Source organism: Astatotilapia calliptera, chromosome 11, assembly GCF_964374335.1.
Source record: "Astatotilapia calliptera chromosome 11, fAstCal68.1, whole genome shotgun sequence".
Classification (NCBI taxonomy): domain Eukaryota; kingdom Metazoa; phylum Chordata; class Actinopteri; order Cichliformes; family Cichlidae; genus Astatotilapia; species Astatotilapia calliptera.
In genome coordinates this window covers 36,254,974-36,270,353 of record NC_137432.1, presented here as the reverse complement: position 1 = coordinate 36,270,353, position 15,380 = coordinate 36,254,974, and the positions used below count along the sequence as shown (strand labels likewise).

Below are 15,380 nucleotides of genomic sequence, written 5' to 3'. Positions count from 1 at the left end.
TTTTTTTACATCACATGGATGGCTGGGTGTGTGTGCTTACCTGGGGAACGCGTAGCACCAGGATTCACTATGGGAAGAAAGCAATGCTGGGGATGCAGTGTGATGCTTTGGCCATTGTTCTGTGTTGGGTCTTGCCATGCATGTGGATGATACTTTGACACAGACCACTTAACTAAGCATTCTTTCAGACCATGTACATGCTTTCATGGAGATGGTGCTCCCTGGTGGTTGTGGCCACTTTCAGCAGAATAAAGCACCCTGCCACAAAGGAAAAATGGTTGAGGGATGGTTTGGGGAGCACAAATGAGTTTGAGGTGTTGGCTTGGTCTCCAAATTCCCCAGATCTCAATCCAGTCGAGCGTCTGTGGGATTTGCTGGCCAAACAATTCCGATCTATGGAAGCCGCACCTCACAACTTACAGGACCTTAAGGGACCTGTGGCTAAAATGATGGTGCAAATATTACACCATCATCTTTTCTACATGATACATGTAGCAGTAGATATCTCCAAATATGCACCCACATTGTGTTGAACAGCGTTGAAGAAATTTCCTCCAGTGAACAGGAGTCACACAGTGACTTCCACTGTGGAGACAAACTGTTAAAGTTGAAGCATTTGTTGGCTTTTTAAGTTGTCTGAGTGTTAAATGCATATTTTGTTGTGCATAAAGTGACACAAGTCTTGTATTTTAGGTCATACTCAACATGATTTTGTATCTCATTTTTGTTTTTGTTTCTAATGTCTCTGTAAAGCACTTTGAATCACCTTGTTGTTTAATTGTGCTATACAAATAAACTTGCCTTGCCTTGCCTAGTTCACTGAGTTTTGAATGAATATGGACAGTGGACAACAAACAGTGACGTGTGTATCTCTACATGAAGTCTGTGTGGTCACTGCTCTTTGAGATTTGAGTGTGTCAGCACCTTGTCAGGAACTTAGCCCACATTATTTTTCTCTTTTAGAGCACTGATGACCCAGAGCTCCACAGACCAGTGCTGATAGAAGTGACTGCGCTGCCTGTGGTCTGAACATCTTGACTCTGTGTAATGTCACATCAGCGATCAACAAAAATTGTGACTGTACGGCCTCCAACTTCTGAGAGTTTTCTAAATGTTCCTAAAAATAATCATATTTAATTTTTTTAAAGAAGTCCCCTGTAACTGTTATATAATTCATTTTGCTTGTATTTTTGAAATTTTATTTTTAGAGAATTTTATATTAAACTTCAACATTAAGCTTTTTGTGTGAAAACAGGAACATGTCTGAAGATTACCGTTACTAACATTTTTAGGTGTCATGGTGTAGAATATCTGAATTATAGCACTGTGTATATTTACTCTGTTACTGACGAACTTAGACTTAGTTACTTTTTATTGTAATCAATTACTCGACCCGTTCAGTAAAGACATAAACACACAACAATGTTTGCCTGAGAATGTGAGATCAAACCTTTGCGACACTGTTGCTGTGACACAATTTGTCCACCAGGGAGCACTGTTCTCTTGTCACAATTGTAATGAGGTTGGAGGTTGAAGGCACACGGAGAGAGTTAAGGGGAGCGACCGCAGCAGCGGCGGAGCAGGTCCGGAGGCTGAACTGCTCTCCCAGCTGTCCAGAACTTTGTTTTTAATGGATTCTTGTGCTCCAGTTTGTTTTCCTCTTTTTTTGGGTTCATCTGCTAACCTCCCCTCTGTCTCCATGGTTCATGTTTTCAGATATTTCCAGGTTTCATTGTTTTAGTTTCTCAGTGTTTAGGGTTTTCTTAGTTCTCGTCCTGTTTGTGTTTTCGTTTATTTTATGTATTTTTTTTGGCCACAATAAAGGCTCACTTTTTGTCAAGTTCAGTCCTGCCTCTCGTGTGTCTGCTTCTTAGTCCACACTTCAACACACTGGCTACCCAGCCATGACAACAGCCGAGTTGTGGTCAGCTGTCCAGCACATCAAGTAATCCATATTACAGCATGAGTAGCACTCAGTTAGGTGAAGTGAAAAAACTTCAAACTTGCTGGGACCTGCCCTCATGTGGACCAGCACAGGAAAGGAACTGATTGTTTTATTTTTGGCAATTTTTGCACATTACACTTTATGTAGTCCCGTGTTGACTGTCTGTTATATGTGATTTGTAGCACCGTGGTCTTGGAGGAGCGTTGTTTTGTTTCACAACGTACTGTATCACTTTACATGGCTGCAGTGACGATAAAAACACTTGACTTGACTTAAAGATGAAGATAGAGCTCAATATCAGCTGACATTCATAATGAAAACATCAATGAAGACAAAGGATGCTGGTTGTGGTTTGGAAGTTTTTCAGTATCTTTTCTGCAAAGCACTGCTGGAGGAAGTCACTGCACAGCCTGTGGCATAAACGTCTTGACTCTGTGTACTGAAATATCAGCGATTTACATTCTTACATTCTGACTGTACAGCCTCCAGCACTTCAACTGCAATCATCTGTAACTCTTACATAATTCATTAATGCTTGGATTTTTTTCCAGTGAACTTTATAGAAAACTTTAAAAGATATCTGCTGGGTATCTAATGAATAGTTGATATCTGGAAGTGCAGAGTCAAAGAGTTCCTTTACTTTGACCAGCCTGGGCTGAACAAAGAGAAACAACGTGGCGTGTTCAAGAAAGCATTAAAAATACAAATGTTTCATTATTTGAGTCAGATTGTGTTTGTGTATGAACGTAAATCAAATCAACATCAAAAGATTTGTTTGTGTTGTCTGTGGAGAAGTGGACACGGCTCATAAGCTTTTACTTATAATTGTACAATAAAGGTACAGTAAGAGTGTTGCTGTGACAACCATAGAGCGCAGTCGTATTTCTTTCCTGGTTTATTTTTTTTCCAAACTGTGCAGCAAACACACCAAGTTTGTTAACAGGTGATTCTTTTAGTCATGTTTGACTGATTGCCCTAATTAATTAATTGTTATTAAATCTTTACCATAAAATTACAGTTTTAAACTAGTCAAGTTTGTTATTTGGTGAATGTCTGAAGTTTAAGTTTGGCATGTTTGCTGAACATATTTGATTCTTGAAATGAACTGACGTAAACTTGTGGCTCCTCCGATGTCACCGCTACCTTTTCTGCAGGTTTAATCTTATACATCTTTTTTTTTTTTTTTTTTTTTTAAATATACGGAGAGCATAAAGAGGAGGTGCTATTGGTAGCGGTGTTGCCCAGTTCCTGGTTTCCTCTTTCCAGTGTACCGCTTACTCGATCAGACTCGTTTATTTTTCATAGGCAGTTGTTTAAGATTTTGTTCTTCACTAACAGGTAAGTCTTGTAGTCATGTTTGATTCAGTAAAAGATGAAAGTCCAAATTTTGTCTTACTTTACTCGCATTTCGCAGAATGTGTATTTGGTAATATTTTGACTTGAATTATTTTGGATGAGGATAAAGTGTAAGATAATGCTGATTTTCAGTTTTTACTTTACAATTCGGTTTAGTGTAATATTTACCGTTAAGTAGTGTTTTCTTGCCTTATTTAATTTTTTATATATGGTTCTGTTAATACATGTTAATTGCGCACAGGGCGACGGCATTGTGGAGTGTAGTAATGGAGGGTTAAACTGCTTCGGAGTCAGTTTTCTCACCGTGTTTGGGAGTGTACAGGGACATTCAGGGTGATAACGGTGAATTCCAGACTTTGGAAATAAATGTTTGCATGCTTGTTTTCAACTAGCGGACTTTGTGGATTATTTTTCAACTGCCCAAGAACACGTGTACGGTCTGACTAGCAGCGGGTGCTTCCGCGGTAATATTCAGCTTGTAATTCAGACTAATTAAGAGTTGTGTCTTTATGTAAAAAATTGTTGATTAAGCTAATCGTTTTTCATCGATCTCCATGTTGTAAGTTTAAACAACATCAGAAAAGACACAGGTTGAAACTAATTTTATGATTTTTGGGTAACAAAAATACAACTTCTAAAGTTAATATTAGTCTAATCATTAATATAAAATATAGTACATATATTTATCCATTGGTACAGGTGTTCCAGGTTATGGATGTAAAACAACACAAAAGAGGCAACTGGCCAATTTTAACATTACTTCCTTGTTCCTGAACAAGAGCGTGCAGTAAATAAAGCTGGGGGATGGTGCTGACTTCACTGGAGTTTTTAAAATGTGTTACATTAAATAGAAAGTTTCTATTATCTAGCTTTGCTGATATAAATGTGGTGAAAATTATTGAGAGAGAGAGAGAGAGAAAGAGATTTTAATTTAAAAACTGAAGGAGCAAGGAGAAACAATTCAGCAAAAATGAATGATTAAATAAATAATCATGACAACTTTATGTGAGGCAGAGGCAGGAAGTGGACTCAAACTCATGACTCAAACACGAAAAAGTAACTGGGGTCGGCAGGTTTATTGGTGGGGAAACTCCTTCATAAAAATAAACTCGCAGAAAAACAAACCAAAAAACCTTGAGAATAAATAAGAACAGAACACTGGAAACTAAAATTAAATCTCCAGGAAACTAGAAACATAGGACTGAAACCGGAAACACGGAGAGACTTGCACACACAAGGAGGTACAACAGGACAAAAGGCAAAGGAAAACACAGGGTTTAAATATACAAGGGAATAATGAGGGAATGGGGAACCAGAAGGAAGCACATCTGGGATTAATTAGACATAACAAGACAAGGGGAAACAAAACTAGCCAATTGCAGTTTTCAAGAATGGCCACTACTAAGTTTTAATATTACTCTTATTATTTTGTGACCCAGAAAGAGTAAACGTTTAACATATTTTCAGGCGAGGATGTAGCTGTGTGAACTTCAAATATCTGCTCGATTTATCAAGACATCACATATTTGCACAAGTGCTTCGACGTTTTCGGAGACATCTGTTACCCACCAGCTCGATAGCTAGTCGGGAGCTCGAGGGTCACTAGAGCCGCCGAGAACGGCACAACTCCCGGCACATCATTTTCACATCACCGCAGTCTTTCGCTACTCAGGTTAAACATAATATATAAGTCACTTAGACAACCTAAAAATGTAATTTTTTGGCTTTTTTCAGTGTTTTATTTGTTCGTGAGTAAATCGGTTTGGCTGAGATTAAGGTTATTAGATTAGATAAAATAAAACTTTATTAATCCCCCTCCTCCTTGGTTTTCACACAGCTGACTAAACGTCAAACAGAAAACTGATTAAACAGAAGTGTGAGATGGTCGGGAATTTACACCAGTGTCCTGTTATATTTTAGATAGCAAGGAGCAGACGGCCGAGTTTATTAAACTCCACCGAGACAGCGGTGACGTAAATCTGAAGGCTAGACGGTCCAATTTCACAGCCGTTTACTTCCGGCCTACCCGACTTTCTGAGGACCCGGCCCACGAAGACCGCGAAGGACGGGTCCTCAGGAGGATGCAGCCCATGAATTTGGACACCCCTCTAGACACACTGACATTGGACATGGGACTGTCAAAGTAAAACAGGAAATAAAATGAACATCGAACCAGGACCACAAGACACAACACAAGGAACACAAGGGAGGCACAGAGACAAAACCTAAAGGCTGGAAAATCACAGCGGTGCTAAAGAATAAATAAGGAAAAATAAATACAAAAAAAAAAAAAAAAAACTAATCATGAAAATCCCACATAAACTGAGAACATTGAATAAACAAAAACCAAGTCACCCGACTACGGACCATCACACTTTTACTATGAATCTGATTGTCATTATTATGCCAGAAATTATCTATAGAGACCAAACCCATTTTTGTAGCACACGACAAACTTTTTTCTGCTGTGAAGTGAAAATTTTAACATAGAAGTTTATGACATGTGACCTGCTGTTGTAGCTGACACAGTAAAGTGACTGGGTACATCACTGCGGGATTCCATTTTCAGCACCTGGAGGTTGCCTATATATGTAAAACATTCTTGTAAACTAGTATCAGCACAGTGTTATCCATATGAAGAACCAGTGTCACCTGTTAAAGCCAACTTGAGAGCGTCCAGTGATGTGACAGCCTCCCAGCATCAAGTCGGTTTAATTAATTAAAAGATTACTTTTAAAATTCTGTTTAAAGCTCCTTTGGTGGAAAGTGAAGGGAAGTGAGGTGTTTGGGTCAAATTGTTTTTCCACTAAGACTTTAATCTGATTCTTATTTCAGCTTTTTCTTGTCTCTCAGTCTCCAGGATCTCAAGACAGGATGTCAGTGACTGTGTCCAAGGCTGATGGGGTCACTGTACTCACTCTGACCACTGACCCCCAAAGTCCTTGGCCTCCTCTGTGCCAGATCTTCAAGAACCTTTGCTACAGTCCAGTGTGCTGCACTGTGTCTCAGCGCCTGAGAAGTCTCAACAGAGCTTCTCAGACAGTGCTGGGGGTGAGCTACAACCATCTACACATCACATTTTATATTATGCCTATTTTTTAATTTGTAGTTTTTTCTTAAACTGCACAATGTTCACTGTTCATACTGTACTTCATTTTTCACAGACTCTGCAGATAATGATCGGGCTTCTCAACATTGGATTGGGATCTATACTCTATAGCACTTGGACCTCCTTTTACTTAAACTACTTAGGCTTTCCATTTTGGTTGGGTGCATTGGTAAGGAAATAATCATGGGTATATGTATATAAAAAAAAAAAATCTGAAGACAAAAAAAAAAAGTGTCAGTACTCTGTTTGTGGATGATCGAAACTCTTAGATTGATCTTCAAGTTCCAGCTAGGATGATTTTTGAACCTCTTTATTTGCTCACTCATTGGTTACTTTTAGGCATTGAATAGACTTGGAAAGCTTTAAGAGAAGATCATTTTGGGGTTCAAACATATCTTTCCACAGTGTTAAATATGTGACAGAAAGGTTAAATGCCAAGTTATGTCCAAGTAATATCTACATGTGATGACACCAGTGCACATTTACAAACACCGATTCATAGTTTTGCTAGGTTACATTAAAAAATTAGCTATAGTTCAAAATAGCAGTTTACACAAACAAACTATACAATTGTTCTCTCATGATGAAAGGTTTTATTTACAACTTGGAAAGAAAAGCATCTGGACTTCTTTAGGTTGCTTGAAGACATTTCACCTCTCATCCGAGAAGTTTCTTCAGTTCCAGAACTGAAGAAACTTCTCTCCTGTTCTTAAGATGGACATGAACTTTTTATTTATGTATTTATTTATTTTGTCTTTTGTCTAGTTCATCATGTTCGGCATTGTGTGCGTTTTGTCTGAGAAGTATCCAAGTCCATGTTTGGTGAGTATTTCAGCTGTAAAACATTTTCATATGATCTCTAAAGGACTTTTTGATGTCATGTGACATCACTAATGTCACATAACTTTGCCGACATGTGGCCAGCAGTAATGTTTTAATGTTCTTCGTTATTAAACATTCGCACATAAATAAGTAACATAATATGCAGTACTTACTTTTAAAAGTTTACTCTTCGGCCGCCCCTTTTCCGCCGTTTTTTTTTCCGGCAAAATTATCCACACCCACCGACGCGCTAAGCATTCTGGGATATGTTGGGCCACGAAGTCTACACCGCCACATCCTTAAAATTCAGTGAAATGAAGGACGCATTTGAGGGCTGCATTTCAAGCAGCCTTCGAATTGGGACAGCCTTTGTCGCGTCACTGTGCTGTAATTGGCCTTAAAATGCGGCCTTTAAGGCTGCAGACCCTGAATTGGGATACAGCCAGAGACTAAATACACATAAGGGATGATCAAGGGAAGTGGCCACACATGGGAGCACAGCTGACACACATGAACCTAAAGACAGAACAGGGGAAGTGAAACTAAATACACTGACATTGGACACAGACTTCCAAAGTAAAATAGGAAACATAACAGATGCGGACTTGACTAGGGAATACAGCAGACCATAGAACACAGGAACCAAAAGACTAGAAAAGATAAACTATGACAAAATCAAAATTCAATAATGATACAAAACTCAAAACACTGGGTCACCGAACCAGGACCATGACACCAGGTCTTAGGGTAGAGGCCTTAAAAAGTGCAATCCAATTACATGACAAAAACATTTATCCAGATTAGGGCTGCCATGATTAGTCGAGTTGTCATGATTACGTCAACTAATTTAATAGTGGGCACGTCGTTTGAAACTTTGTAAGATCCTGAAAGACGTAGGAATAAGTAGTAGGATTTAAGAGTGTAATAATGGACTGGAACAGAAGATGGCAGCACTGTATGTACAAGGATGCCAGCTGCCATTAAATGCCAAAGAAGAAGAACAAGAAGAAGTAGCTGTGTCCAAATTTAGGGGCCACATCCTTCAGAGGCTGCATTTGTAGGCCGATTACGTTACAGCGATGCAACAAAAACTGTCCAAATTCAAAGACTCCTCCAAATGCGTCCTCCTTTTCCCCAGATTTGAAGGATGGGTCGGGTGTATCCTTCGTGGCCCAACCTATCCCAGGATTCATAGCACTTAGTTTTAAACTTTTAAGACATATATTACCACCAGCTTGACAGCTAGCCGGGGGTTAGGGTTAGCCGGCGAGAACAGCGAACTCCTGGCACATCATTTTAAACCCACCCATGGTCTTTCGCTAAACATGATATACAAATCATTTAGATAACTTAAAAATATTATTGTTTGTTTTTTGCGCCTTGAGGCGACTTTTGTTGTGATTTGGCGCTATATAAATAAAATTGAATTGAATTGAACTGAACTGAATTTTTTCAGTGTTTTGTTTGTTCCTGAATAGATCGGTTTGGCTAAGATTAAAGTTAGCCAAAGTTAACCCCCACAAAACTAAAAATACAAAATTCCATTCACAGACAGAATCAGATACTTCATTAATCTGAAGTGAAGAATAACATTAACAAACCAAAAACAGAAACCCAAACTTAACATGAAAATAACAACCATCATATCGTAAAGCAGCAACTAGACAGAAACCAACGTTTAGATTAATGAAGAATCCAGGCATGACTATGAAAACATGCGTACTCACAGAGGCTATGATACTTTAGTCTAAGAATGCACTAAGTGTCATTTATGGTTTGGATATTTTCTTGTACATTAACTGGTCATTTTTGTTTTTCAGGTCATCCTTACTGTGATTCTGAATCTGACTGGAGTTGCTTTTGCCATCACAGCCATTGCTTTGTACAGCATTAATTTAGGATACATTGATTCTTGGTGGAACTGTTATGAATACTACAATGGTTACAATGGCTACAATGGTTACAATGGTTACAATGGCTACAATGGTTACAATGGTTACAATGGCTACAATGGTTACGGGTATGGCAGGGAAACGATAAGGTCTCCATCTTTGGAGGAAAAACTCCTTCAGGAGAAATGCTTGGAGGGCCGAGCAATGCTGGTGGTAAGTTAGGGAGAGCAGAAAGAAAAATAGCACATATACACTATATGATACTATCTTATATACTGCAGTATATATCATTTTGAGACTTTAGATGAAGCACTGTTGTTTGCGTCCCATCAGATGCTCCTGAGAAGCATCAGTGCTGTGATGATCACCTTGTCTGTTCTGGAGCTCTGTGTTGTGATAAGCTCTGCTGTCCTGGGAATCAAGGCTCTGAGGAACAAAGAAAAAGGACAAAACAAGGTAGATAATGGACAACACAATGGTTCAAACACATTCTGATAAACATGTTAAATAGTAGAAGATGTTGGCTGAACACATGAAGTGTTCTTGCAGGAATTCTGTTTGTTTTGTCTGAATATCAGTGAAACCAGGTAACAGTGAGTCTGTGCAGTGTTCTCATGCTCTCTACCAGTTTGAGTGAGTCAGTTAAAGTTTATATCTGATGTACAGACAGAGAGCAGGATGACAACATAAAACAAAACAACAGCCCATCATGACTTTAAGGCATGAAGCTCAGTCAGTCCAGAATATTTGTGGAACTTCAAACTCTTTGTAGAAACTGGCTCCCACGTGGACCGGCCCAGGACAGCAAGTCCAGAGTTCAGGCTGCAGATTTTAGGGAGAGACTGTGTGAATCAGAGCTTGGTGGTGGAACTGCTGCAGAGAGAGAGAGAGAGAGCCATGAGGAAGAAGAACTGTTGGGACTAATAAAAAAATAGACCAGAGGAAGTTTGAACAGCTGTGCCCAACTTTCTGTTAGTGTGGACAACAACAGCTTACCACAGTTTGTTTTAATAACAATAAAATAAATTGTAATTGCACTTTATTTTTAACGTCACCTTAAATGTTGATTCCTTTTTGTATCCCTGCATGAAATTGTCATCAAAGTGTGCGCAGTCATGGTTTGTGACTGGAGGGAGTCGACACTTCATGCACTTTACAAATATTATTTTTCTCTTTTAGAGCACTGACGACCCAGAGCTCTACAAACCTCTGCTGGAGGAAGACGCTGCACAGCCTGTGGCATAAACATCTTCACTCTGTGCATGGAAAATTGATGGATATTGAATGTGGAGTACCTCAAGGATCAGTATTGGGTCCGAAAATGTTTATTATGTATATAAATGATATTTGTAATGTATCAAAGATACTAAAGTTTTATACTAAAGTAATTTTTGCAGATGATACCAATGTACTTTGTTCAGGTGTGAAATTGCAACAGGTTTTGGATGTGATCGCACAGGAGTTAAAGATATTAAAGAAGTGGTTTGATAGAAACAAATTGTCATTAACATTAAATAAAACAAAATTTATTTTATTTGGAAATTATAAGAAAAAACATTAACATTGAAATTTGTGTTGATAATATATATCTAGAAAGAGTTAATACTATAAAATTTCTTGGTGTGATCATTGATCATAAGGTCTGTTGGAAATCACACATCACTGAGGGGAGAGTTAGCACGGGGCATTGCTGTCTTGGGGAAAGCAAAACAATTTCTGGATAGGAAAACATTGTATATGTTATATAGTGCTTTACTATTAGCGTACATGAGTTATTGTGTAGAGGTTTGGGGAAATACATATAGAAGTAATATTCAGACTATAATCATAATGCAGTAAAGGGTTATTAGATTGATAAATCAGGAGGGGTATAGGGCTCACACAAATGCACTCTTTATTAGGACGCAAGCTATAAAATTCCAGGATCTGGTCAAGTTCAAAACAGTGCAAATAATATATAAGGCAAGGAAAGGGATGCTCCCAATCGAAATAAGTAAATGGTTCTTAGAGAGAGAAGGGAGATATAATTTTAGAGGGAAGTGGAATTTAAAATTACAAAGAGTAAGAACAACTTTGGAAAGAATGTCTATTTCTATAGCGGGAGTTAAATTCTGGAACGAGTTAGAAGAAGAAATAAAGGTCAGTAGTGATATAAACCAGTTTAAAATAAAACTCAAAAAAGAAATTTTAAATAAGTATAAGAATGAAGAAAACGCAATTAACCCAAGAAAGCAGTCAAAGTGATGTTTGCTTTCCTTTGCAAATGAGTAAATCTAAACATAGTATTGGTTGAATATGAGAAAATATTTTTTGTGACGTCATGTTCTAAGTTGAAACCATTGTATAAGTTTTTGTTGTTCAAATTTAGATGATGAGGAAATGATTAAGATGTAAACCTAAGGGGGTAGAGCTAAATAAGTATATACTTCTGCCTACTCCTTTTCAAACAACTGCATGGAATGATATTATGAAATGTTGGTGAATGTATATGTTTGAAATAAAAATGAACTGAACTGAACTGAAATGTCAACGATTTACACACATTCTTACTAATAACTGACTGATAATATACGAATTATGACTGTGTGTTGACGCAGCGATGTATATCTTATGTTTAATTAGATCCCACCACCTGTTATGTAAAAAATGATTGACAAAGGAAAAAAATAATTGTTAAAAGTCATAGTCCTGAGCTCAGATGCTGTGCAATAACCTGAAGTTTATTAAGTCAAAATAAAAACTAGTAACTCTTTTCTTTCTTTTTTACAGAAGTGTTTAAACAGGGAATGTCAGGTGGAGGTTGTTACTTTTAAATGAGGTTTGAAATTTTAAGAAACTCCAGTTTTTACTGTTCCCAGCCTGTGTTGTAAATGAGTTCTTGGTGTGTTCAATAAAACATGAAAAGTTCAGCTGTTATCTTTTTTTCTTCTTCTTCTTTTAAATTCAGATTGTTTGCCTGTAATTGTGAATCAGATCGAGACCAAAACACATTCTCATTTCTTCCAAATGCAAGGAGCCACTCCTGGTAACAGGTCTGCATTTAGTTCCTGGTTTCTGTTTTTCTAACTGCACAGCAAGCAACCAGTCTGAGTTTAGTTTCGTTTCGTTTAGAAGCTTTTTATTATAAGCTACATGCTGTGTTCTAAGTTCAAACTCATTAAAAGACTCATGGAAACATACATGAACTGCTGGAGAAAATCACTGCACAGCTTATAGCCTAAATGTGTGGCCTCTGTCCTTTAACGTCACTGAGTTGAACAAAGTTTTCTTAGTATCAGTATTCTTGATGTGCTGCTGTTGTGGAAAATCTAACAATAACCTGCAACACACTCAGTGAGCTTGATTTGAAGTGGGTTTAATAAACACATTGCAGTGTGGAGAGAGCATCCCACTGAAACACTACCATCTCTGAATTGTTGCCCTTACATCCTATATACGCAGACGCAGACACTCTTAAACAAAGAACATTCCACAGCAGATCAATTATTAGCAGATCCTTAACTGTTCAGTCTAAGAAAAGCTCCAACCAACCGTCACCTCATCTGCAACAGGATGTCCAGAGCCCTCAAGAGGAAAATGAGTCTGCTGTGAAGGTGCAATAAAACTTGGGCCCTACTTGTGATCACATTCCACATGCATACAAACTGGTGACAGGAGTGGTCTTGCTGTACTAAAGTGAAAATATGTGATTAATACATGAGAAAAGGAATCTGCCACCGCACTGCTTGAAGAGTGCATTCCTGCTGTGTCTTGTGTTTCTGACGTTTTGCATTAATTGATTCTGACACAGTCAGTTTTCCATCATTGTTGGTGTTCTTCTTTATCGCTACAGTGAGGTTTTTTGTGGGTAGTGTTTTATATTAATTATTCGTGAAGGTCACAAATATGTGTCATATATTGTGAGGTTTTTATTAAAAATGATTTAAAATTGGAACATGTAGCACAAAATTGATGCCATCTTTAGCTGTTGCATGGTGTTATTGTTTCTAAGTATGGAGGAAAACTCAAGAATGGATTTGAATTTGTGTTTAGCTGCAAAAATAGGATTTGAGTGAGTTTGACAAAAGGCCATTACTCACGCCGGTCGCTTAGAGTACTAATCAGGTGGAACCAGATAATCTTCACATTTTCTTTTACATCACATGGATGGCCAGGTGCGTGTGCTTACCTGGGGAACATGTAGGACCAGGATGCACTATGGGAAGAAAGCAATGCTGTGGGTGTAGTGTTATGTTTTGGGCCTTGCCATCCATGTTGATGATACTTTGACACAGACCACTTACCCAAGCCCCAGACCATGTACACTCTTTCATAGAAACGGTGCTCCCTGGTGGTTGTGGCCACTTTTAGCAGAATAAAGCACCCTGCCACAAAGCAGAAATGGTTGAGGGATGGTTTGCCACACAAAAATGACTTTGAGATGTTGGCTTGGCCTCCAAATTCTCCAGATCTCAAACCAGTCGAGCATCTGTGGGATTTACGGGCCAAATAATTCCAATTCATGGAAGCCACACCTCACAACTTACAGGACCTTAATGGACCTGTTGCGAAAATGTTGGTGTAGATATCACAGCATAATTCTGTACATGATATGTGTAGCAGTAGATAGCCCTATACAATATATGCACCCACATTGTGTAGAACAGCGTTGAAGAAATTTCCTCCAGTGAACAGCAGTCACTCAGTGACTTCCACTCATACATGCCAACACTCCCGATTTTTCTGGGGGAATCCCGAATTTCAGTGCCCCTCCGAAAATCTCCCAGAGTCACCATTCTCCCGAATTTCTCCCGATTTTTCACCCGGACAACAAAAATGAAAAACCATATCCCAGATTGGCCCAGCCAATTCCAGTTTCCAACAATGGCTACTATTACTGCAGCTACTTAGTTTTAATATTACTCTTATTACTCTTTCTGGGTCACAAAATAAACCTATAACATATTTTCAGGCGAGAATGTAGCTGTTCAAACTTCAAATATGTGATCCGACGAGAAGAGCAAACTCCCGGCACATCGTTTTCAAACCCTCGCGGTCTTTCGCTACTCAGGTTAACTGTCTGTTTGCTGAAAAATAGTAACGTGACCGCGCCGCATTTTCTTGTTGGTAACGGTAACGACATTGTAACGATAGAGATAGTAATTAGTTACTGTTAAATATCAACACTTCACTGAGTTCTTTTGATTTCTTAAAGGCATCCAATGGAAGAGCTGCTCAGTACACCATTTCACACTTTATTTTCTTACACAATTACTAGAAGGGAGATGCGTCCTGCATGACACGGTGCCGCGGATCTCAAAATGGTGGTGTGCCCCTAACAGTTTTATTACAGAAGCTCTCTCATTCTAGTCTAAACAACAGTGTCTCAGTAACTTTCCACTAGAGATGGTCCCCTCTTATCTACTTTATCCCAGGCAAGCGTGAGCGAGAGTCTACAGTATTCTCCTTACTGAAAAAAGTAACGGCATTAGTAACACCGTTACTTCTAACGCTGTTATTCCCATCACTAGTTGCCTGTGGAGAAGTGGACACAGCTCATAACCTTTGTTCTTGTAATTGTACAATAAAGGTGTAAGAGTGTCGCAGTGACAACCAGAGAGTGCTGTTGTATTTCTTTCCTGTTTACGTTTTCCAAACTGTGCAGCAAACGCACCAAGTTTGTTAACAGGTGATTCTTTTAATTATGTTTGACTGATTGTCCCAATTAATTAATTGTTATAAAATTGTTATGTATGAACCAAGATTAATGGTGTGCTGTACAAGCTATCGCCAGTAGGGGGCACCACGCCCAGTTATGTGTGTGTGTGTGTGTGTGTGTGTAACTTCTGTGTTATGTTAATAATAATAATAAGAAGTCAACATGTAAACAAGCTACCGTGTGTATCAGTCTGACTCTGTATAAGCCCTAATAGTGTATTGACACCATAGAGGGAATATAACATAAATTGGCGACGAGTTGTGACGTCTGGAAGAGTTGGCCGTCTACTGAGCATGTTTTGACTGCGTGGCTGAGTTTGGACGGAAAATGGACGATCGCGTGGTGAATTAGCATCGGAGCTGTGGATGCAGCTAGCTGCTTTTTCTCCGACGAGTCAGAATCGACAGTGTTGGCTGTGGACAGCGGATACATCATGGCTGGAATGATTGGGCAGATTGACCCCTTTGATGATGTTGGTGAGCAATGGGCAACATATATTGAACGTTTTGAGCATTGAATGCGGTGCTGTCACAAAAAGGTCATAAATGCCACCGCTGC

General features: G+C 38.7%; 1 protein-coding gene across 2 annotated transcripts; it reads left to right on the top strand.

The window, feature by feature from the left end:
- Positions 1-3,148: 3,148 nt before the first annotated feature.
- On the top strand, positions 3,149-11,642 carry LOC113032023 (uncharacterized). 2 transcript variants are annotated; one of them, XM_026184659.2, is made up of 7 exons: positions 3,149-3,283; positions 6,155-6,352; positions 6,466-6,579; positions 7,176-7,232; positions 9,053-9,337; positions 9,458-9,580; positions 10,304-11,642. In XM_026184659.2, exons 2-7 carry the CDS (start codon positions 6,176-6,178, stop codon positions 10,367-10,369), a joined length of 822 nt encoding a protein of 273 aa, XP_026040444.2. In that variant the 5' UTR covers positions 3,149-3,283; positions 6,155-6,175; the 3' UTR covers positions 10,370-11,642. The 2 variants fall into 2 exon arrangements, with proteins under 2 accessions (XP_026040444.2, XP_080164304.1); XM_080308178.1 differs by lacking the exon at positions 3,149-3,283 and adding an exon at positions 5,849-6,006.
- The last annotated feature ends 3,738 nt before the right edge of the window (positions 11,643-15,380 follow it).

Coding starts and splice junctions, on each gene's coding strand:
- LOC113032023 (XM_026184659.2), top strand. CDS start 6,176: ATGTCAGTGACTGTGTCCAAGGCTGATGGGGTCACTGTACTCACTCTG. Junction 9,338..9,457: donor AGGGCCGAGCAATGCTGGTG/GTAAGTTAGGGA, acceptor GCGTCCCATCAG/ATGCTCCTGAGAAGCATCAG. Junction 9,581..10,303: donor AAGAAAAAGGACAAAACAAG/GTAGATAATGGA, acceptor TTTCTCTTTTAG/AGCACTGACGACCCAGAGCT.